Here is a 24,940-nt window from a genome sequence, read left to right on the forward strand (position 1 = left end):
AATAAGAAGATAAAAGCTGGGGACAAAGGCAAGGAAGCAGAAAAAGTAGTGAAACAAATAAGAGAATACTTATTTTGTCTTGTTAAGGATCTTTATTTAGTATTCTACAAAACTTACATCGTTCTACAGGTCCTAATTCCCTACTCTCTGAAGTTATTGACACAATTCTCACTTCTGCCTGTGTATGAGGAAGGTAGACATGGTATGTCTCATTTCTGTACCAAGACAGGATCTCAGCTAAGCAAATGATGTAGCTTGGAGACAACCATTAGCACACATACAAGAAATACTAAAAATAAACCCCTCCTGGCATTGCAAACAGCAATCAATCACACTCACAGCACAAGTACAACATTGCACAACACTGCATAGCACTGAAAATTCCAGTCACGATTTTGGACATTGGCAACAGTGCGCTTAAGGATGAGAACAATACTGTGTTCCTTTGAAAACAGCTATGTGCTCCATACTTTTAGAAATACCTACTCACTCTCTTCTTGGACCCAGAACACAACCTTTCATCCCAGTCTGTGACCAGCTAAGATGAAACACTGGCTTGCCTTCTTCGAAGGGAAAGCAACCGGTTTACAAAAATATGACAGGCATGCACTTCTGTTGTTAAGGAGTGTGGGTATGGCTTATGTTTGAGTGTGCAGCTGCACATACTTTAATCACTGCTTTAATTAAGTCTGGGACTATAGCACTGGTTTACAAAGGAAAAGGAAATTTGTGGATATAGAGACACAGAATAGTTTGGTTTTGTTTATGTGTACAGTTCAATGCACCACTGCCTGACAGGTCCCAGTGAAGATCTTAGCCACCTCACAAATGTAAAAGCTATACTTCATCAAAGTTCAGGATCTCATAGTCTTTTACACATTACCTGACATAACATTTCCCATACTGAAGAAAGCTGGGTCTGTCTTCAAGCTTAATGGATGCAGTTATGATATCTGCAACAGATCCTGCAAAATGTTCCTTATACAAATCTTTCACATGCTTTAGCACCATTCTTTATTTTATCTACCCAGACCTCCTGCAATTAGATTTAATTTGGAAAAAACTGTGAGACATGTTTGTCCCATAATTAGCTGTACTAGTTTTTAAAAGGTAATTTTAAACCTTTAATTTAATGCATAACTGAAATGAATGGAGAAATTCACACTCCATTATTGCTATTCCTAGTTGTCTGTAAAATTAGGGCTCTTGGAACAATAGTGATACTCAAGGTGTAACATTTTATAACAGATTATAACAGCTACTGCCTCCATTAAAAACTACTGAAAGAAAAACAGAAATCATTTTCTTTCCCTCTGTCTTTTAAATACAATTATAGAATTGTAAAATAACAATTTACTTTTAAGGATGGTGAATATTAATTTCAAAGGCTGAGGATAAATGTATCTCATTTGCATAAAAGTAATAATAGTTGAGTTCTTTTTGTTTTCTCAAAGAATAAAAACATAAACATATCAAATGAGTGTGTACTTGAGCATCTAAATAACTGTGTGTATTTGACTGGTGCAATCAAGTTACTTGTATTTTATTGATTTACAACGTACCTTCTCCAGGGAAATGTTATCTTATCTGGCTTTTGTGAAGAAACATACACAAATTAGTTTTTTAAACTGTACCTCTAATGTATTTAAACTAGTAAACAAGATTTATACAGATGAAGTACAAAATAACTGAGTAGAAAAATGTGTCCATAAAACTGAAGAAAACTATTTTTGCTTAGAGATTAGAAGAAAAAAAAAATCCCCTATTCTCTAGGCCAATGCTGAGAATATTACAGTCTTTGAACTTGCATTGAGATGGATTTTTGGGGCCAGCCTAATTTATCAACTAATTCCACCCTTAGTCACTGTCATTGTTACACTCTTTCACAGAACAAAAATATCCCAGTTTCAGCAAATGTGTAATAAAGAGACCTTGTCCCACACCTATGCACACCACAAGACACAGTTTGAATAGAAACTGGTTGATGAAGAAGACTGTGAAAAGAAAGAATATTATCTCTCACACACTGTGATACTGAAAATTGGATAGTAATGTTTGTAGGCATGTACCCCGACCTACAAAAGTTGAATGCCTATCCTGTCCTCAGTGTCTTCCAAAGGAAGAATAATTTCCCTCAGGACAAATTAGGTAGGACACTCTTATATCCTTGATAAAATTGCTAGATGGTTGGATCTTGTTAGATTACATCTCCCACCATCCAGCAGTTATATTTTCAAAGCCCATTAGCACCAAAAACTTCTCTTATAAAACCTGTGTCCTCAGACCAGTCTATGTAATCTAATCAAAATATACTTCAGCACTAACTTCATTGCTCTTACAGTGCAAGAACTCTCCAAGGCTCTATTGAATTGATAAAAATCTCAGTGTACCATAGCCAATTAGATGGTCTTGTTGGACGCTGTAAAAAAGTGTAACTGAAGAGAAATCAGACAAAGTGTACAGTCCAGGTCCAGACCACAGACACCAGACAATGTTCCTCTTGGAAACCCTATGAGCTTCACCAGGATTTTAACTCTGCAGTGGTTGCATGGCCAGCAGTCAGACCTGCAGCATCCTGGGTGAAGGAAAGTTTCCACCTTCTATTCCACAAACTGTTGTCTCGAAGTCTCGGAAATGAGCAGATAGCTAAAAACCACAGCTTAGCTTGCTCAGAGAATCCAGAGGAAATGCAGTAATAGCAGCAGAAACATTGTAGTGCAGAAAGGATTTGTGATCCACTCTTTTGACTTTTCTACTCTTCAGGACTAAAGATCACAACTTCATTGTCAGAGGTGGACTTCACAGTCCAGGGTGGAAAAAGTAATGAGCATCCAATGTATTTTACTGGATATATATTTAGGTGAGCAATATAGCTACATTATACTTTTCTATTACAGCTTGGCCACATCAGCTACTTCTATTAGTCAGTTTCCTGTGAGGACAATTTCAATAAATTGATTGGTCCTAAAACAGCTTCAGAAAAGCAGTGTTCTGAGAGCAATCCTCTACATACCTTTAATATTCCACAAATTCAGATCTTCAAAAGAAATTAAATTTTGAGGTTCTGACAGGATCTATGTTAACAAAGAAGATGGGCAATATACCCCCACCCCAAAGCTGTTTCCTCAGGACTTTATTAACAATGCTCCATTGCCATGAGTCTGCTTTACACAAAATTCAGGCTAAAGAAGCAGTACCTTCTACAGCCTCATCCTTTCTAAGCCAAACACCAGCCAGGGAAAGCTAATCTGAATGTTCCATTTTTACTCATGTATATGATTCAAAAGGATTCCCTCAAATATCCTATCAACTGCTAACAGTTCTGCTAGCAGAACTGAGAGGAGAGCACACCTATACCTTCAGTAAAAAGCAGTCTGTGAGGAAGAGGCATGCACAGAAAGAACTTCTTCCCCCTGGACTCCTGGGCATGCCCAAACCAGCCTTACATCATCCTTAATATCACCACATTCATGCAATACCCTGCATCTGCCACTGCTGACCACAGCCTCTTGAGCACACCTGATGCTTTAGGGCAAACTCCTATGGCACTGCAACAAAAAAAGAACATGCACTTCAAGCCTTATGCATGCTTAGATGGACACTCACAAGATTCTGCATCCTATGACCTTCACCTGGACATGGTGCATGTTCTGTGTAATCAAGCTGAGGGTAGAAAGGTCAGTTGTAATGCAGAAACTGTGTCTGTTTATAGAAAGCACTGAGAGATTTATTTATACATGGCTGATAGGCAGAAAAATGTTTGTTTGGGAATAGCTAGCAAATGAAGACAAAGTCCAAGTGAAAAATACCAGATTACAAGGCTTTTGTCTGCTCTCATGCATACTCCAGCCTCTTGCTATTTATCTTACCTTTTAAAAGCCTTGGGAGCATTCTCTGCACAAAGAGCATTTGAAACCCTCCCTTTGCATTTTCCATTACCATCTTGGCTCCACTGACCATCTTCAGCAAGTACAGAATTCAGATATAACATGTTCTGATATCAAAGTTTAAATGCATTAAAGACTCTTGTTAGCCTCTGAGACTATCCCTCACATATTTAAAATGGGTCAGTGTTTTATGGTACATGAGAGGAAGCAGCACAGTACAGTTTGTACAGAGAATGTTATCATGTAACACGTGTTATCAAAGAAGATGGACCATGAAAAGCACTCCCTAATGTACAATGATCAGAAACTTGGTAGCAAGAATAAATATTACAAATGATGCTTCACTGAAATGATGAAACTTCATGAAGCAAAAAAAAATTCCCAGGTTAATGAAGCTGCAATGCACATACATTGATCAAATGCAGTTATATAGTGCATATATGCATATGCTGTTGGACTCTCTTCCACAACTAAAAAAGCATGGCATCCTTAGGGCCTCACAGCAATGGTCCCTGGCCCACATCATCCCCCAAACTGTGTCCAAGTGCTGCCTAGTCAGCCTGCTGACAATGAAACAGTAAGGACTGTCACGTACCAGTATTTCAGCCTCTGTGCTCTCACTCTGCTCTTTGGTTTCTCTGTAAAGTGGAACTCTGAGACATAATATGATTTGGTTAAGGGCAATAATGTAGGAACTGGAAAGGGAACAAATACACTGATACCAGAGGGAATGTGGCCCAAGGCAGGACTTAACATGTGCCTGAACTTCACTACAAGCTGAAAACTACATCTCCAGGGAAAACTGGTTACCTATTCACCTCCTCTTGCTAGCTGTATGCTATCTTCTGACTCTGCAACCAAATGAAAAGTTGCCCTTTTCTTTGACTATCAATCTTTTTATCATGCAGTGTTGTGAAAATTATAAATCCTTAAGCAGGCTATGGATTATAGGAGTCTGTGTTAGACTCATCTCCCTTTCTTCTCTACAGGTCAAATAGGTCACAAGATCTCAGTCAAGAATATTATTTGTAGCAAATTGTAATATTTTTTTCTCTTGGCCATTCAAAGCCTCAGTTCTCAGCCTTCTTCCACAGTTCATGTTGTCACCCTCAGAAAATTGCTTTGAAGTACAAAGCTCATGTGCTGTGAGAATAAGAGAGAACTGAACAAAGTTTGAATCAAAATCATCATGGGAGACAGAAATATCTGAACATCATCTGAACTGGTATCCTTGTATGAATTTCACCTTTATAGAAAGCTTTAGATAAAGAACACAGATTTTATTTTAATTGTAAAGAAATAAAGAGTTCATCAAGTATTTGAGTTATATATATCTGAAAGGTTGAGAACTTCTAAGGTTTTCTCCAGCACTAATTATGTGCTGATGAAGCCTTACTTGCAATACAGGAGAAACAAGACACACTTGGGAAAGGCTTTTAAGGTGACTAAATCAGAGACATCCTGCTGGAACTTTACAACATGGTATTTTTCATTCTGGGAAAATGGGTAATTTGTTGGAATCAAAGTTTTGCAGAAGAGCATGATTATGCTGAATCCATCAGAAGCAGCATGGCAGGTTTCCAAATGAAAGCCTCCTGGTTTCCAGATATGCCAGCATGTCTGTCTGTTGGGCTGCTACTCAACCTGTTTCTCCAGGTTCTCAGGACTTTCAGACTCCACAACAGACTGCCAGCAGCTTGACAAACCTTGAACTGCTTGATCAAAAAATCCATCCACTTCTGTTGCAGGAACTTCTTATCACTATTTCAGTTGTTTTGGTCTTTGTGATGATAATTTTCAAAGACATTAGAGCTGGAAACAGGAAAGAGCTGCAAGCCACTGTGCAACTAGAGAGTTACAGTCTAATCACTATTACTGAAATGTGGTGAATATGAATTGCATGACTGGAGGGCTGCCATCAGTTGTTGTAAACTCAGAAGGGACAGGCAGGGAAGAGGTAGTAGATATTACAAAGAAATCATTTCCAGTGAGGATGGTGAGGCACTGGAACAGGTTGCCCAGAGAAGCTGTGGATGCCCCATCATTGGAAGTGTTCAAGGCTGGGTTAGATGGGGCATTAAGCAACTTGATCTAGTGAAAAATGTCCCTTCCCACAGGACATTGGATTAAATAATCTTTTAAGGTTCCTTTGAACCCTTCTTACCATTCCATGATCCTGTATTTCTCACAGAATATGTACCATGGATCAGCTTTTCTCTTTTGGCATCTGAACTTAAATTGTCAATGTACTATGCATGCTGCAGGGCATGAGCCTTTGATTTTGTATGGCTGAGGCAGAGGCACTTTGTCTCTTCACCAGCCTGTTGATGTTTGGTGGTTAGCTCCGGAAGGGCTGGTGACAAAGTGGGAGGTTGTAAAGGCTTACCTCACCTCAGTTCTTTACTCTCTGAGTCAGGAGCCTCTACATCGCTCAAATTTCTTGGCTTCTGGGAAAAAAACAAAGCCCTCCTGACACTGTGATGTCCAGCACAATGAATGGCCTCAGGAATGAGAGTAAAGCAGCCTATTCTAGAGCCACCCTGCAGGTATCCTCTGCAATTCACTGCAAGGTGCTGTGCCTTAAGGAAAAGATAGGTTTTGTACAGCGACAAAGGTGAAACAGGCTGTGCTTTAACATCCTACTGTGCCTGTTCAAATAAAATCCTGCCATAAAGTAATTTATTCACAGTTTTCATAATCTCAGTGACTAAGTAGGGAACTGAGAGTTTTAATATGTGCAACAGAAAGAATGGAGGTTGAATAAATTCTGTAGAACAAAATTTCACTTGAAATTGTTAATTAAGCTTCAAGTACCAAAGTAGGATGACATGAAGTACTATGGGAGGAGACTGGTTTACTGCAGAAAGCTTTTTGTTTCCCACATCCCCAGACACACTGTCTGGGGATGTGGGAACCATCTCCTAATAGAAGTCTGATTGCTCCTTTGGCACAGCAGGAGAAGGCTCTTGGGTAACTTTTGTGTATCACAGTGAAGCATCTTTGATACATGTATCTTTGGCACATATTTTTACACTAAAGGATCCCTTTCATACCTTGCTGGTGATAGCTGCATCATTCTCTGTCCTCAGTGTGAAAAAGTGGTCTGTTACTGCCTTTGATATATTTATGGCACCCTGATGTATCCTGCATTTCTACCTTCTCTTGGTAACTTCTGTGTGCTCAGAAAATACTTGACAAGAGAAAAAGCTGAGGATTTGGTCACTGAGGCTTTTGTTAGACAAATACAGTTATCATTGGTTCTCTTATCACACAAATCAAAAGTAATATTTTAGAATCCATTCAATAAATCCTTTGTTCTTTATGACTATTTGAAACCTTATGAAGACTGGCAGAAGCTGTAGAAATTCAAGTAATAAAATTATCACAATATTTTAAGAAGAACAAAAGTAGAAGTCTCCAGCTGAGTTCTGAATAAGCTTCAGATTTCACAGAGAGGAAGGATATAAAAGAAATTGACAGAAATTTGACCAATGTGACAAAAAATATTTCCTTTAGTGCTTTGGCTGGTCAAACATATGTAAAAAGAACTTTGCTTTGTGGTCTCTTAGTAATATTGATAACATCAAAGAATAAAAGGCAAAAAAGGTGTCATTCAAGATAAGGAAGTCTGATTTCTGAGCTGTCAGCCACAAACAGAGGATCTGCTTGACAACTGTGTCAGGCTATCAGGTTCTAAGCAAGCATTAGCTAGAAACTTCTTCTTTACTGAGGTTTCTCTTAACCAGGAGTGTGAAAGCTTTGCTCACCAGGGCTTTTGTTAGGCAAATACAGTTACCATTGGTTCTCTTATCACACAAATGAAAAGCAATATTTTAGAATCCACTCAATAAATCCTTTGTTTAATATGTGCAACAGAAAGAATGGAGGTTGAATAAATTCTGTAGAACAAAATGCCTCCTTTAGGCTACTGCTGTCCCAAGAGCTACATGTCCACATCTTCCACTGATGTAATTACAGTAGCAGAATTTGACAGTTTTCAATAGCTGCCAGTTCCTGGTTCTAGATTTTCCAGTTTTAAAATCTGTGCTCAGATTTCCTCATCATGCTTCAATACTGAATTTTTAAGACCTATTCTAAAAGCCAGAACAGTAATGTAAATCTTGCACTTCTATAGACAAAAAAATGTTCAAGATGAAGAATTAATGTTTGGCAGTTGAAAAAGGGGGGATATAAACAGAGAAGACATTTTTTGGTAGCAATATTTGCTCTTCACATTAGTAATGTGAGCTATTTAATTTTCATTTCAATGTGCTTACTTGGGGATACACTAAAGTTTAAATAATTATTCTGTATCTTCCTTTCATTATCACACTTACAGAAAACAAATTGCATATTGCAGCTCCTTAAAACTTCCAGCTATATGTTACTGAGTACACATTGCTGTGAAGACAACTTGATATGTGTTACACAAACATTAAATGAAGACTCTGTTTCAGATTCCAAGAATTGGAGACAGGACATGGGGAAAACTACTTGAATTTCTGCTTACCTATATGACAGAAAATAATTGCAGAAAAAATCTGACTGAGGATTTGCGAGTCATTAGAGACCTTAAATAACTTGATGCATTACCTAGGTTTGGTATAAGGTTTGTATTTTGCAGGATTCTCATAAAAGAATGCATGAGTTTGAGTACCCCCTCCACTATTCCTTCTGTCCCTTAATCACAAGTGAACAACAATCATCCTAATCATATATTTTTCTTTTTTCTAGATGTTCTCCAATCTGCTGCTGGGATTGACACCTCAGGTGTTCAGGTGTTTTGATCCCAAAGTTTTCTTTAGGTGTTGAAGAAACATCCTGTAGCTAATCCTAGAAGTACTGTAGGGGGAAAAAAAATAAAAATAAAGGTTTTGTTTGAGGCAGGAGAGTTTTATGAGAAATAAACCAATTGAAACAGGAGTTAGAGGAACAAACCACATAATCAGAATGTCCCAAGATTCACTTTCAGAATGCAAATTATGTGACCTGTTACATCATCATACAAAAGAGTAAAATCCACTGCATATAACCAGGCACCTCCATGAGACAGCTCGCCACATGAAAAAGTACTTTGAGGTTCACTAGTCTTTCACAAACGAAAATAGAGATTTCCCCTCTATCTTAGATCAAGCAGTAGTTTGCCTGTTTGGCAGTGAAATGCCAAGGAGGATTGTGTGTTAGCACACTGGTACTCCAGGCCAAGCCTGGTCCTGATTTAAGGCACTGAAACCTCCTATAAAGTGATTCAATTAAACCGGGAGAATTGCAAAGAAATAAGTACTTCACTCCCAGCCTCACCACTAACTCAGTGAAGGCATCAGGCAAACCCAAACCCTGCATTTATTTCCCATTCAAGATTTGCCTTCAGATTAGCACTTCTAGTCCTGCCTCGCACTCTGCCATCAAACTTTTTTTAAAATCTGGGACTCCAAATCTCTTCTCTATTGGATTTCTTCGCTGAAAGCTTCACCTGTGTTTCCCGCCGGTTCCTGCCGCTGCCCGGCCCGTCCGTTGTGGCGGCGGGAGGGGACGGGGCCGGGCCGGGCCGGCCGGTGCCGCGGGGCTGCCGCTAGAGGGGCCGGCCGGGAGAGCGCGGCCCGGAGCCCGCGGCCCCTCCCGCCCCACAGGTGGTGGAGGCAGCGCGGGCCGGGAGGGGCCGGCGGAAAGCTCCTCCTTCCTTCGGTCCCGCTGCGGCTGCCCCTGACCTGCCCCCCGCATTGCCCGGCTTCCCCTCCCCGAACCCCGCGGCGAGACGGGAAGAGCCGGCAAGAGCCGGCCCCCTCTGCGCTCCCCGCCCCGGCCCCCCGCCGCCTGGCACGGCGGAGGCGGGGCGTTCCTGCCCGGGGGGCGGCCGCAGCCGCCGGCCGCCCTTTCACCCCACCCTCCACCTGCTCGCCGCTTTTGTTTGGGAACGGGGGCGGAGGGGAGGCGCGGCCGCCCCTGCTGTGGTGGGGTGACCCGGGTACGGCCCCGGCCCCAGGGTGACTCTGGGCTCACGGACCTTCTCGCCGCTGTCTTTGTCTGGCGGCCGGCCCGGGGCTGCTCCCCTCTCTCCCCTCCTCCTCCTCGGCCGGGGGATCGCGCTGCGGGGCTGCCGCTCTCTGGGAGGGGCGAGCGGCTGCCCCGCTGGTGAAACGCGGCTTTCGTCCTCTTTCCGAGGCGAAGGGGAGGCGGGGGCGCCTCTCCCCGCCGCGCTCCTCCCAGCACCCCGCGTTGCTCGGCGGCTTTTGCCCCGCCGCCAAGTTGCCGCAAGTTGGTGCCGCCCCCCCGCCGCCGGGCTCCGGCCTCGGCGTGAGACAATACCGCGGGCTGCGGGGGAGGAGGAAGGGGAGGGGGCGGGCGGAGCAGCCCTCTCTCGCCGCCGATGGGGCCGGGCCGGCCGGCGCTGCGGGGCGGGTAGGTGGCTCCGCGGGCAGCCGCCGGCTGGCGCGCACCGGGGAGCGGCCGGGAGAGGCGAGCCAGCCCCGGCGGCGACGGGCGCTCCATGGAGGACGTGGGACTGCGAGGCGGACGAGAGCGGCTGGCCGTCGGCGACCCTCGGCTCGGCGGCGGGCTGGTGGAACCGGGGCCCGTCATGGTGATGGTGGAGCAGCGGGCAGCTGAGGGCTACAAGCTGGTGGAGGTGCAGCTGACCGGCGGGGCTCCCTGGGGCTTCACGGTGAAGGGCGGACGGGAGCACGGGGAGCCCCTCATCATCACCAAGGTGAGCGGCGCCGGGGCGGGGGGAGGTGGGTCCGGCCGGCTCCATTTTGCCGTGCCCGCGGCGGTGACAGCCCGGCCGCGCCGCCCTCCCGCAGCCCGGGGCGCAGGTACCGCGGGGCAGCGCGCTCGGCGCAGGTGCCGCCGGCCGGGGCCGCTCTGGGCCCCGCGGCCGCCGCCAGCGCCCGGGGAGCGGCACCGGAGCGTGCGGGGCTTATCCCGTCAGCTCTGGGGGCAACAGGTTGCTGGGCGCAGGCAGCGTGGCGGCTCCGCTCGTACGCCCCAGTGAAGAGCCGGCGCCGTCGTTGTGGCGCTGGTAACTGGCTGGGGGACCCGAAACCCTCTGCTGGGCTGGTCCCTCCCTCCTTCCCTCCGGGCTCCTGGCGCAGAGGGCATGGAGACTGAAACTCGCGGCTCCGAGGCTGTTCTATCCGCTGCCGTTGCACTTGCAGATTCTAAGTAATTAGGATAGCCTTTGTTTGTCCCTTCTTCTTTAAACAAAAAGGTCTTGTGGACAGTGATCAAATACATGCACCGAAGCCGAGTAGAGGGACATGCTTGGGTATATATGTACTATCTGGTTGCCTTCTTTTTTTCTCTTTTGTGTTTTTTTATTGGTGTTTTTTTTTTTTTTTTTTTTTTTTTTCCCTTGTCCTTTATAGCTTTACTCTCAGTGTACTGGACACAAGTTAAAGAAATGTTTCACGTTTTTTAGAATATTTTTTTCATCTGGATGTGTTTTGACTTAAGAGCCCCCATTCTCAGTAACTGTTGGTTTTTGAAGTTAAGACAGCTTTCATGTTACACAGTGAAAGCACATGAAAATAGATCCATATGTTGTAGTGAAAAAAAAGTCACGTTAGAAAAGCACATTTTGCTCAAGATCTGTCAGAAAGTTATATACATGCTTTTGTCTCCAAGTCTTCCGGACTCTGCCTGTTCCCATTTTGAAAGTGCCAGAGAGTGTCAGAGGTCAACAAGTCCTGGTTTATCCGCAACAGAAATTTTACTAATCTTATTTTTCATCTGGTTTTGTTGTGAGTTTTCTAGTTGGCTCCCTTCTCCCACCCTTGAAACAACTGTGTTATGAACTTTCCCAGTGAGAACTTTTCAAACCATCTGTTTCTAGATCACTTCCCTAGTGCTGTTTTTCAAGGAACAACAGTCAGTGTCAGATGTATAGGCTGAAAAATGACTGCAAGAGTGTTGGCTGCTTACCACTGTCCTGAATTAGGGAACAGCAAAGCTGGGAGCATTTGAGAGAAGGAGAGCAGAGCTATTTTTCTATGTGTGCACCAGCTATTAAGTTCCAATTCAAATAATTCCACCTTTCTGCTAATGGCTAATAAATGCTACATCTAAAGACTGATCAGTGATGCTTATTCATAATGTTACCTAGGCATTAAGTAACATGCATAAGTATTTGTGGCATGAGGATGTGGCTGTGGTATGTGGAGAGAAGTGAGTGTGCCTGGGAACCTTTTAAACTGGGTCTGTTGCAAGAGAATAATTAAGGAGCCACACAGCTGTGCTGCTCTGTGTGGAAGAGCAATCTGGGTCCGTCTGTACAGACCTAGGATTAAATTTTGGAATATATTTCTGTTTGCCCTTGGATACAGTGGTATAGAAATAGTTTTGAAACCAGGGACTGAAACTTGTGTGCCTAGGACTATGATTTTTTATCTGCAAAATTTTCCATCTTGATTTGGTCCACCCATCACGGTGTTTTGGTTTTTACTGTACTGCTTCTAGTGGTGGGAAGAATAATTTAAAAGAGAGTGGTTAAAGCAGCCCCTCCTTGCAGGAGATGTAAGGTTTCTCTCCTCTCAGCTGAAGAGAGCTCTGACCTTGTTACCCTGTTCTTGAGTGAGGATCATTGGGCTGCCAGGATGAGGAGATGCCATTTCACCCGTGCTTTTCTCTGTGGCACGTGTCCTTCCTTCTCAGAGGACTGATGGCTGGTCAGTGGGAGACCCAGGAAAAGCCAGTGGACTAAATCCTTCAGGACAGCTGTGGAAAACCTCCTGGGTTTGTGGATTGAATCTGTGCTTAAGCCTTAGCTGGCCATAAAGCTCTGTCTCACTCCAGTCCAGAGCATCTCTGGGGAAGTGAAGGTGGATGACGACAGCTGCCAACTCTTCGAGGAATGTGACAAGGTGTGAATGGAGTCTCAGATAGCAGCTGCTTAAGGGGGATTTCTAAAATTCTGCTTGTCTCTGCGCTTTTACAGTCTCAAAAGCAAGAGAGCCTTTGAAGAAAGTTGCACCTTTATGTAAATGCTGAGAAGTCTGTGTTTGTAAATATTTGCCACTTTATTTAGCATATGTGGCACAACTGCCAGAGAAGTAGCACCAAAAAATACTGTGATTGAAAATTCATGAGTAAATACATGGTGTTCAGCACTTTCTCTGTAATACACTTCTCCACTTCTCTGATTGTGTGGCTATTTCACTTGCTGATAGGAAGGGAAATTTTTTACTACTATCATGGGGAGAGTCTAGGGCAAATGCTGGCAGTAACTACTATTTGGGAATATTTTAGAAATTAAGTCAATTAAAACAACAGTGTCTTTTGATCCACTAAACTGCCAATAATGAGAGAAAGCAAGGCAAGCTAAAGAGGAGAAAATGTGTTCAGCCTTGCCGGGGTGTAAGTGTGTGCTCAGCTGCTGGAGTTTTGTCCCTGCTCATTGCAGCGGGGTTGCACTGGATGACCTTTAAAGGTCCCTTCCAGCCCAAACCATTCCATGATTGATGCTGTGAGGGAAGTGCTTTGCCCCGGAGAGGTCAGTGCTCAGGCACACTGCTGGTGCCCAGCCGTGGGCCCAGCACTTTCAGGGTGGGCAGCTTTCCCCATTCACAGTAGCTTTTCTTCCTGTACCTGACACAAGACTTGGATAAATAGTCCAGAAATAGAACCAGGTAGGCAGAGTATCAAGTTCACCTGCCAGGCACAAGACTTTTTTTAGTTTTTTTTTTTCTTGCCCTTTTTGTTATTGCAGCAATAGGTACAGAGAAAAATGGTGCATGATACAGCATGCTCGATCTTTAAACATAGCTGGTCGTCTAAAGCTTGCCCCACCCAAGTGCAAATGGTGTTGCTAATATTTAAGAAAAAAGTCTTTTAGCATTGTCACTGTGTTGCATACCACTATTTTTTAAGGTCCCTTTAAAAAAATGCTTTACATTTTTTCTGATCTCTGCATGTGTGTGTGATAACATTCCAAAAAAATTGCCCAAAGGCAGCTTGTTCTTGCCTAATTTGACATCTTAAAAGAAAGGACTTGCTTTTTATGGCAGCATGCATATTTCAACAAAAGGTGAAATGAGAACTTAGAGGACAGTAATTAGAAGTCTCAGGAGCCTCAGTTTGTATTTTCCTCTTTTTTAGAGAAACAACATCTGAAGAGGGAGGTCTTATTGGAAATAATGAAAATGAAAAGTCAGAGAGCTCAAGAGTGAATCTCTTGAAAATCTCCCATAGCTGCATTGTCTTGATTACTTTTACTTTAAAAGTGCTCTTATCTGAGATGCCCAACTTGCAGTGTCAATCATACTATTGATTGTGGGTGGTGGGTAGAAAGTCGTTCCTCTTCCTGTGCTAACAATATCCTTAAGAACTCTGAAGTTGTTCTGCAGTCAGCTTTATCCATATTACATTAATAAATATGAGAACATTCTAGTTCATGCATTTCAAGAAAGATTGATGTATCATTTAAATTAATTTCTCTTTAGTATCAGCTTTACAAGAGCCTACAGCTATAGCTCCTCAAGCTATGATCTCATTGCAGTCTAATCAAGGCTGAGCTTGGCTGGCATTTCAGCAAGATTTCCAAGTGAAACCTGGACTGTTGCAAGAAGTTTGTTGTTGATTTAGTAGATAGAGTTCTTGTGTCCTGAATCAGTGCTGAATTCATGCCCCAGCTGGAGGTGCTGCCTTTTAAAAAGGAGTATCAGACTCAGAACTTTTATTTTCTTTATTCCACTGCACTTTCCTAACGTGCTTCTGTCTGTGGTTAGGTGTGAATTGTATTTTTTTAACCTAACAATCATTTAAATTTTATAAAGAAATGCTTCTCTGTTAACTGGCTGCATGACTTCTCCATGTGACTTGTATTAATTTGTGTCAGTAGTAAGTGATTACTGTTTTAGTTAGATAATTCTTTATTTTTTGGCCTTGAACACATAACTAAAAGCAATTACTTGCATCACCATACTGCAACAATATTTAGGGTGTAAAAGAGCTTTATTGATACTGTATACAAACTAATTTAAAAAAAGGACCTAATCAAACACAAATACCAGTTTCTTCCCCAAGTTAGGTGTTTGAAGTGAGCTGCACTGTTGTAGACACTAACAATTCTTAAACTTGACTGTGAAGTTTGATGTCCAGAAAACCAGCATTTACCAGTAATCCTGTGAAATTCCTGACTGCTTCGACTTAAATGCAGCCATTTGTGTAAATAGCTGATTTATAAGTACTTAGGAGGCATTGTACTGTGGCCAAGAAAGCATTCTAATCTAGGTCTCTGTATCCCAACAAATTTCATTCACTTCCTTCAGTTCTAGAAAGATAATACATGGAGGATTATTCATTCTGTTTTGTTTTCTGTTAATTTTCTTTTGGTCATCAAACCCAAGTAGAATTACTGACCTGTATGTGTCAGAATTTTAACAGGTGTATTAGTGAACAATTATGGAAGAATGTATCAGATCATGTTCTGTGTTTCTTTTGGAACGTTTATTCAGCTTCTTGTCTTGCAAGAGGGGCTTATGATCTGAGTTGGATCTTTTTGTGTTGCTCAATTTGATAGTTGAGAAATACTAGAAAATGTGTTTAAAATGAATGTTTTAGGCTTGAAATAGTCTAATGTAGCTATTTATATTTTTCCCTCTGCCGAATATGTTAAAAATTGGGCTTTTTTTTTCAATGCTATAGAAACTGTTCTGGGTGGTGCTTTCCTTGGAGGCTGGTTATTAGATCCCAGGTTTCTATTACTGGAAGAGAGGAGTTGGCTTGCTTTGATGCAGGAAGATCTTATTGCTTTTAATTTGGTAAGCTAGTTGATGAAGGGAATGGTCTCGATTTTAGTGCTTTAATGGCTAGTGAATGACCTCTTTAGTGTGACTGGTAATTGGCTGGCAGAATGGTGGAGCCCAGCACCCTCATATGTGGTGTGGAACTCTGAAGATTGGGAGGTTGGGTTTGCAGGGTTTTTTGGTTTCAGGGTTTTGGGGTTTTTTTGTTTTGGTTTGGGTTTTTTTGGTTGGTTTTTTTTTTTTGTGTGTGTGGTTTTTTTTTTTTTGGTGGGTTTTTTTGTGTGGGTTTGTTTTTTTGGTGATTTGTTTTGTTTTTTTGAGGGCTTTGACAGTTGAAATAGCACCAGTTTTAAAAGGTGCATTTAAAAGTTATGTTGGATATTGCCACATGTGATCTAAAAGCTGTAAGGAGTTGAAATGAAAGGATAGTTTAAAGGCTTGTGACTTCAGAAGTCTCAAGTCAGTTGAGTTACATGTTTAGCAGTCAAGCAGTGTGAGAGTGGGGTTTAATGGTGTGAGCCTGCAGTACTGAAATTGCAGTCTTTGTGCGTTTCACGCTACATTTCAGGGGCAAAGTCTTCCAGAGGACTCAGAGTGCTCTGTTTAAAATCAGAACTAAAACTTTGTTACAACAAGTGAACTTCTAAGTTTTGGATGTACTGGTTGGTTCCAAATTGCTTTTTATCTCCTCTGCATTTCCATCTTCCAGCTACTTGGGCAAAAACTGTCAAGTTTATAATGATTTTTTAGTTTGAAAGAAAACACAAACAGAATCATTCATGTCTGTAGAGTCGGCCAGAAGAATTGTGTGTTTTGTGGGAATAGTTACTGCAATAGGAGTGAGAGAGCTGCATTGACTGAATGTTTGGTCTATTTAAAGGACAATTTAAACTTCTCTGGTTGTTAGTTCATACATATGTTAATGTGTGCTTTTCAGTATGAATTTTGGATGCTATCATAGACATTGGCGTGGAAATAAGAGATCTGCAAGACACCTCTAGTTGTTGCTTGCTGTTATCAGAGATTTTGCAGTAATGCAATTTATTATCTAGATATCCATCATGTTTATGGTTTTCTTTGTTTCTTTTTTAAGAGGAAAACCAGTGTGGGTATGTGTGGTGTTTATGCATATGCTACATATGCTTTACTCAGTTACTCAATAGACTGTGCTTATTTTTATCAGCAGACCTTGGTTCATTGTGTGTTCTCCTGCTTAATGAGTGTTCAAAGTATGGGAATGTGGAAAGAATAAGGTAAATGGGAATTGAAACGTGGCTGTGAATAGATTAGAGGAAACAACTGTTTGGTAGTAACAAAGCCAGTATTTTATTATATGTGAGCTTCTTTCTTCTTAAGAAAAACTATTTGTATTTAGTCTTCCTATGCATTTGTAGTCTATACATAGAATAGCTAATATGTATATGGATCTAGTTCTGTGGGTCAGTTTGTCTAGAAGTTTGAGACAGGTCCTAGATATTAAGGAGATTTTTTACTTGCTGTGCATTTAAGAGATACAGTACATGAAGATTTTCACAGGTAAAGTAAAAATTAATGCAATTATACTAATGGCTCATTTAATCTATGAGGACTTGCTTTCAGCTGTTTATTTTGAACCTATTTGGTATTGATGCCTCTCTATAAAACTTAAAATAATTCTGCACTTTTGGGTTTGGGCTTGCTTTTAATTTGGGTTTTTTTGGGGGGTGTGTTTGGGGTGGGTTGCTTATCTTTAAGGTAAGAAACAACCTTGGAAGCTGTCTAATTTCATGTAGCACAATATTTTTAGTTTCTTAAGGGTTATGCAGGAACTATGCTGTGCTCTCCTTATGCCCTCATACCCTCTCCAAGAATATTATCGCTACTCTGGGGGGAATTATTGGGAGTTGTCATTTTTGTACTACTTCTAACTTCACAGATATGGTCATATACAAGCAAGAGAGAATGTAAGGGTTTTGGAACGAGTAACTGAATGTTTTGTGTTTAAATGAATTCATTCATGACAGGAATAGTCTGCAAAGTTTTGAACTGGAATCAGTTTTCAAAAATCAACTTGATGGACTTGTGAATGTGTTTGTACCCTCTGTGTGTGTTTTGCCAAGCAGCAGACTTCTGCTGGTGTTGGTCCGGGTTTCAGATGAACGTTTACTGCAAGGGGATAGTTTTGAAAAGCATTTTGTAGTATTTAAATTAGACAGGACTTAGGTGCTCTGAATTGCTTTCTGGAGATGCCTGCCCCTTGCTGTCAGCTGTGTGAGAAGCTGAGGAAAGCCCTGGTGCCTCAGCACATACCTGGATCTTCCATGGGTGAAATATTACTGAGCAAGATTGTCTCTGCATTAGCAGTGTGTGTGTGCCTTTACCTAAAATATTTTTTTTTAAATTTATTTCTCTGATGGTTTCTGGGCATAACTTTTCTTTTTGGTTTATCAAGCTGATCAGGGGAGAGTTGTTACCTACCAAGGACAACATTTATGAACTTAGGAGAGAACTTCCTTCCTCTCTCCATAAATTAATACAGTATTAGTGTTTGGGCTCTGAATAATTCAGGGCATTTTTGGTAAGCACAGATCTCTTATTGCAGATAAGAGAATGGCATCTGCCACATAATTTTTTTGGAGTTTTTTTTAGTGGCCTTCTGGTGTATCTGAAGGTCTTTGTGGTGTGCTGGACTCCCCCAGACAGAAAGAGCCAACTTGCTGGTAGATGCTGGAAATGCAGCAAATTGCAGCTTTGAGAAACCAAATAGCTTTTGTCAGGTACACAATTCTTGGGTTGACTCTTACAGTAGAAACAGATGGAGTTGAGTGTTTGATGATGGAAAAGAGGTGGTTATTTCAAAGTACTCCAAACCCTGATGAAATGCCAAAATCTACTGAAAGGTTTGAGCTGTTTAGTCAAAAGCTCAGTAATACTGGCACTGAGGGGAATGCCTCACATCCTGTCCCTGTACTTCTCCTACCTCACCCCTTATAGAAAGGAAGACTTCCCCTCTGCCACCAGCCCTGCCTTCTCTCCATGTAAATCTGTCCATTTCTAAATTGTTAGGTTCTTTGAAATGTTTAAATTCCTCTTACTTGCTTAGAAATATCTATTAACTGATATATGAGCTAGGAAACACATTATCACATTTCTTAGATACAGATTTTCTGAAGAACTGTACTTAATAATGAGGATTTTTTTAAGATGTAGAGTGGCCTGTTTTTCAAGGTGGTACAAAAAAGCATGGGACAAATCTTAGTGTCTGAAAGCTAGAAATGGGTAACATAGTTGGGAAATCTGCTTCAGTGTTGAGGCTGGATCCCTTTGGATAGCAAGTAACAGTGCAGGTTCATCCATTCTTGCAGTCATTTCTCTGCCTGAGTGACCTTTCAGAAGGAACATGGATCATGATCACGAGTCTTCTTGCTGTTGTGATTGTAGGTGGCTTTATTGGATCTTTTCTTTGCTTTCTGTCAATCATGTTTATAAGTTTTAGATCATTTCTGTACTCACTGTACAGAAAATACTCTAGACTTGAGCTGTGCATTTGTGTAATCTAAAACAACTGGATGTTGAATGTTCTGGTAATAGCAGAGAGGCATCTCTGAGCAGTTTGGTAGAGAGTCTAAGAATGCTTTTGCTGATGTGTGAAGGTGAATTCAGTTTGATTTTGTGGAAACTGCAGCATAACCTACTGAAACTAAGTTTTTTTTAATAATGGAAATGCATGAACATTAGAAGTTGTGCTTTGAGTGTTGGGATTTGGTTGTTTTGTTTTTTTTTTTAATGAAAGAAGATCCATGTGAAACTTATTGCAAAAATATCCACAGCCTTTTAAAATGGCCAAACTTTTTAATTTTAGAGTAACAAGTTCTTCATCCTCAGTCCTCCTAGAATATTCTCTCTGTAATGGGCTTGCAGTCAAGTCTGGATAGCTGAAGGAGGGAGGGATCTGTCAATGGGGAGCATGAAAGTACAGTAAATTTGTTCAGAAGTGATGCACAGGTACCTACTGCTGTACTCAAAATTGCAGTTTCAGTACTTTTCCTCTTCAGTAAAATATGCTTCTTCTCAAAAAAACCTTCACAAAGGTTTCACAAACAGATTATTTTGGGTTTTTTTTCTCTCTCCTGAGATGAAACATTCTTTGCTACACAGTTGCTTTGAAGACTTCCACATAAATTATGAAATAAAGCAGCATCTCCCAGTTTCCCAAATACATATAAACTAGTCAGCATTCTTTAGGAAATAAGCTTCTGATTTGGTTCAGTGAACACTGGGAATAGCAATACTTTATTTGGAAGCTCTGTATTTTTCATTAAAATACTCTAGTATTTTAGGATAGTATCGTAGAAACATGATTTAATGACAAAGGAAGTGAAGTGCTTCCTACACAGTGTCAGTTAGTCATCAGTGTGTTAATTTTCTTAAACAAATTAGATGCAAAAATGGGCTTGTGGGTGTTTGGCTGGCTGATATCTGATGTAGTGAATTAGACAACTCCTGATGAGTATTTGGATTCTGGATAATGCAATAATTAAAGTATTGCAAATTTTTTTCTTTTCTTTACAAATACATATTTTGTTGACCCAGAAGAAAGCAGAACATTAGATTTTCAGCAGAAACATTTGCAGGTTTTTTTAATGGAGTAGCAAAACATCCATTTCACAGCCATTCATTCAAGTAAAAGAAAGATACAAACATGCTGTGTGACATAAAGTAGTGTTTTATTGGGTGTTTATATGTGGAAAGAATTTTAGGATAGCAGGGAAAACTTGAAGCTTCATGTGTCTGTTAAACATAATTATTGTTTTGAATAGTTAACTCAAGACTTAAGAGAACTGTATACTTTAAAAAACAGGTTTTATAAACAGTTTTAAATCTTTTTCTTACATGACTATTTTGGTCAAGTGCCTATATTTCCAAATAGAAAGGCTCCTGTGAAATTAAAAAACCAATGTCTTGTTCTGTGAGAGATATGATATAAATACTGAATTCTCTTACTTGCAATTCTTGTGTTATAATGCTTCTCCTAAATTTCAAAATATTGGTAGAACACAACTTATAAGTTCTGAGGTAATTTTTTCCCTTTTAAATTATGTATTCTTAGTATGTATAGGACTTTTTGTACTTCTTATTCTTTTTCCTTTATCCTGTCTCATAAAATGTAACATCAAAAAATTTGCTTCCCTACTTATAAAATGGAAACTCCTGTGATATATTGGTAAAATGAGTTTTTTCCTACACTTTTTACCTTCTGGGAACTTGCTGTTTTTCCTGACTGCTGTGGAAGATAGCTATCAGGAGCAGGGAGCAGGGCTGTGCCTTTTCTGACACCTTGGAGAGCTGAGGAGTTTCTGTAATTACTCAGTCTCTTGTTAGGGAGGGGTGCAAGACAAGTCTTTTGTTGCTCAACTGAATGTCTTCTGTCTGATTCAGGAAATCATCATCTTAACAAATGCTGTAGCTGTGACCTGTTATGTCAAAGATGCCAGTGATCAGAATGTGCAAGTGAAGATGCATGTGGCTCTGGTGGTTGGTTGTTCCCTTGAAGCCAGTAAAGGGTCTGAGTTGGCAAAGCTTCATCAGAAGCAAAGAACTGGAAATTTACTGCATTGAAAATTGGGAGATCTAGTAAATTAATTACCTCTTTGCCATGGGTTGCTTATGTACCTCTGTGGAATTGTGTCTGCTTTGCCTCTGGTGATGAATGGAACTAATGCTATTTCAGAGAGGTCTTGTTTCTCATGGAACAGACATGGTGCAGAAGGGCTGAAATATTACAGTGACAAAGACCTAGAACACAGATATTTGAAAACCCTTGGGTACAGATTTGTGTCAGAAGGCTACAGCTAGGTGATTCTGTTCATTTTTCTTCACAACAGACACAAGCACAAAGTATTGTTTTATCTCCAATGTTCATCATAAGTAATGTACCAAAGTGTACAGTTAGGTCTATGTTTACAAAATTAAACCCAAATTTAGCCAAAATGCACAGATACTTTTGGTGCTTCAGAAAGTAGAAGAGATTAATGGAGTGAGGTAAGTCAGCACCTGAGTGCGTGGCAAAAAAAAAACCCTGGGTGGATTACTTATATAGTAGGTCAGCCAGCCATTTGAAACAATTGTTGATAATAAAGCTTCATATGGAAATATATTTTTGTAGCCAAAATGCATCCTTGCTGACCACTTGAATTTCCTTCAGTTTCTGATGATTATGACACATTTACAGCTCTGTAATAGAAACATACTGTCAATGATGAAGATTGATGATGATTTCATCAATTGTCTAAGGTGATAGCACAACATACAAGTTTCAGCAGAATGAGGGGAGCATGTGCATGTTTTCTTCTAGCTGCAGACAAAATAAAATGTTTAGTTTGTCTGCCCATTACTAGCAGTAATTGGAGGCTACAAGGCTGCTGTCTGTGTTGTGTCAATTGGTGCCATCACCCTGCATTTCAGCCTAAAGGTGTTGAGCTAGTGTAGGCTCCACCTTAAATCCACTGCTGCAAACATCGAGTCTTTAGCAACCTGGTTTATTTTGCTGAAAGCTGACTGGGGAAATGTTGCATGAGCAATTTAATTAACTGATTAGTGGGAGTGGAGATGAGCAGCAGGGAGTGGCAATGTCATGGTATAGTCACATGCTCTGCAGTCACTAACAGGCTTTAGTCCAGCTGACTTCCAGTGAAAATTAAATTCAAGGACCAAAATAATTTTGAAAATGCTTATCCCCGTTTCCTAACTTTTGAATTTTCATTAACAAGCAGTCTGAATCTAAAATGTGTTCACCTCTCTTCTGTGGACAGAATGGGCATAACAATTATTAATATCAGAGTAAAAAGAAAACTATTTTGCCTGTTTTTATATTTGCCAAAAAATACTGACATTTAGCTATCTAGGAGTTTGCTAAATCAGCACTAAATTAAGTCATGACATAATATAGCTGAGTCTGCAGCTCTTATAGGGACTTCTTTGCCTAAAACTTTGGAATTTTCTGTTCCATTTGATTGTTGCTGGCTGCAGTTTTTTATGGCCAAGTTTTCTTCTGAATTTGGAGAAATTTCTATGAAGTTTTGGGCCTCTTGTTTTGATACTAAAGAAAATTGGTTTTATACCTTTCAATACTATGCTGCTAGTAATTACTGCTTTAAAAAATGTTTTTGAACTTTGCACTGAATATTTTTTTATTTTTCTGATTTGTTTAAATCTGTTGACTCTGGATGCCCCATCCCTGGGAGTGTTCAAGGCTAGGTTGGGTGGGTCTTTGAGCAATGTGATCTAGTGAAAGGTGTCCCTGCCCATGGCCAGGGTTTCGGAACTAGATGATCTTTAAGGTCTCTTCCAAACCAAACCATTCTGTGATTCTGTTTGTACATGAAATTCAGCATTAGCATGTTATTCCGCATGGTTGTAAGGAATCTGGGCTAGGGTTGTGTGTATGTAACAATTACAGAAGTCTGAAATAATTTTACAGAGTGATTTGGTCTTTACATTTTAAATTCTTGTAATAGTTTTGGGGTTTTTTTTTGCTTTTACTTACTGTTTTTTTTAAGAGAAGGGAAAAGAAAACTGGTATCCTAGTAGTGTCTATGTAATTTTCTCAAACTAATTTTCCTGTGGGACTCAGCATTAGAAGGTGACCTGGGGTACCTTGTGCAGTGGGGTTTAGGTTTCTCCTTTGCCATAGGAATGTTTGGATTCAGGAGCCTGGTCTCCAGGTTCTGGAGGGGATGTTTGTAATTTCCTCTTCTTTCTGGTGCTTGGACTCAGAATTTTCTGAATTTCCTTTAACCCATTTGAGTGTTATCTCTTCTTACGTAAAAGTCTTTTTCCCTTGTCATTCTTTACATGAGTGATTCTGAATTCCATTAAATAGCCAACATTTTCTTTCTTTACCTGCTGCTTTCACTATTTCATTACCTAGCTCCAAAGCTTGTTCTGCCTTTAAAGGCCAAAGCCTACAAAATGTGAAGGACCTTCTCTCAGGACTTGCAGTTGATTGAGACTTCTAATAGCTGTGTGCTTTCAAAGGTGGAGAGACATAAGGCATGACATTGTGGATGCTGTCTGATTACTTCTTCCCCTGAAGCAGGGGCCACTAGAGTATTTCAAATGTAGTTGCCAGTTTTACTTCTTAACATAAAGATTTCTTTTCATAATTTTATTTCTTCATTTGTTTCTTGGAACTGGATGAACCATTTCATTTGAAATGTAAGAAAAATCAGTGTTTGAATCTTACATGTACAGTGGAGAGTTTCTACCTAACTAATTGAACTATGGCAAATCAACCACTGAAAGAAAATATCTCATAATGGAAGCATTGAACAACTTTGATTAGTGAAGTGGTTAATACCACCTGTGGTTAATTACTGAAGTGGATCTTGGAGTATGATGAGGACAAGATGATTTTTGTAAAACCATGGCTTAGATACTACTTCATTAGAGAGGTGTAATATGTAAATAAGATCAACAAAATGATGTCTGTATTTTCTATACCATAAATTTAAATACAAATGAATAGGAACTCAAGAGCTTGCAGGAAGAACTGTGACTTTTATGTTTTTGTAGTTGTATTTGAAGTTAATCAGTCTGTTTTTTTAAATTCAAAGCCAGAGTACACATAACAAACTGTGACCTGAAAAAGTATCCTGTGAATTTTGGTACGCAAGAGAGCACATTGTTTTCTCTATCTCTGTGAGTCATGCAGCTAAAACATCTCTTCCAGCTTTAGTTTTGAGGACAAAAGTGAGTAGCAAGGTTAGGGGATGTTTTGTAGTGTTTGATGATAGTTGTCTACATGCTGATTAAATTTTAGTAAAGCACTAGAAAAATGTCTCCTTTCTGAGATATTGTGAGAGTTATTTCCCTTGCTGGTTAGGCTGTGAGTTGAGGCAGAAGGATCATGACTAGGATAGTTTGGCATTTTAAACAGCAGAGCTAACTTTAATGTACAGTGTCAGAAAAGGAATTTTCCATTCTTCAGTACCTTCTGCAAAGCTTGCAGTTTTGGAAGGAAAGCAGGAACACCTTATGACCCCCAGCATATTTGGGGGTTTGGTTTTGAGGTTTTTTGTTTTAAAAAAGTGACAGTTCAAATGCGTTTTGTTCTTATTTGATTTATGTTCACAGGTCCATTTCCTGAACTGACCAAAAATCTGATAATGGATGCCAGTTTCTTGAAAGGTTTCAAAGTTACATATTAAAATTAAATCTTGAAGTTCATAACCTTTGCTTACTGAATGCTGGAGCTTGTTCTCAAAGGAATGGGAAAAAACCCAAACCTGTAAGCTGTTACCTCAGTTATTGCCCCTCAGTAATGCAGTGCAG

At 40.5% G+C, this 24,940-nt stretch overlaps 2 protein-coding genes across 3 annotated transcripts in view; one reads left to right on the top strand and one right to left on the bottom strand.

The window, feature by feature from the left end:
* Nucleotides 1-9,356: 9,356 nt before the first annotated feature.
* On the bottom strand, nucleotides 9,357-10,376 carry LOC131572431 (basic salivary proline-rich protein 1-like). The gene has a single exon (XM_058825608.1). It carries the CDS (start codon nucleotides 10,374-10,376, stop codon nucleotides 9,357-9,359), a length of 1,020 nt encoding a protein of 339 aa, XP_058681591.1.
* SHROOM2 (shroom family member 2) overlaps nucleotides 10,375-24,940 on the top strand; it is a 117,940-nt gene continuing 103,374 nt past the window's right edge. For both annotated transcript variants that reach the window (XM_058799913.1, XM_058799914.1), the window contains exon 1: nucleotides 10,375-10,593. In XM_058799913.1, coding sequence (XP_058655896.1) covers nucleotides 10,375-10,593 — 219 coding nt within the window. The remainder of the gene's footprint in view (nucleotides 10,594-24,940) is intronic.

Source organism: Ammospiza caudacuta, chromosome 2 (genome assembly GCF_027887145.1).
Source record: "Ammospiza caudacuta isolate bAmmCau1 chromosome 2, bAmmCau1.pri, whole genome shotgun sequence".
Lineage (NCBI taxonomy): Eukaryota > Metazoa > Chordata > Aves > Passeriformes > Passerellidae > Ammospiza > Ammospiza caudacuta.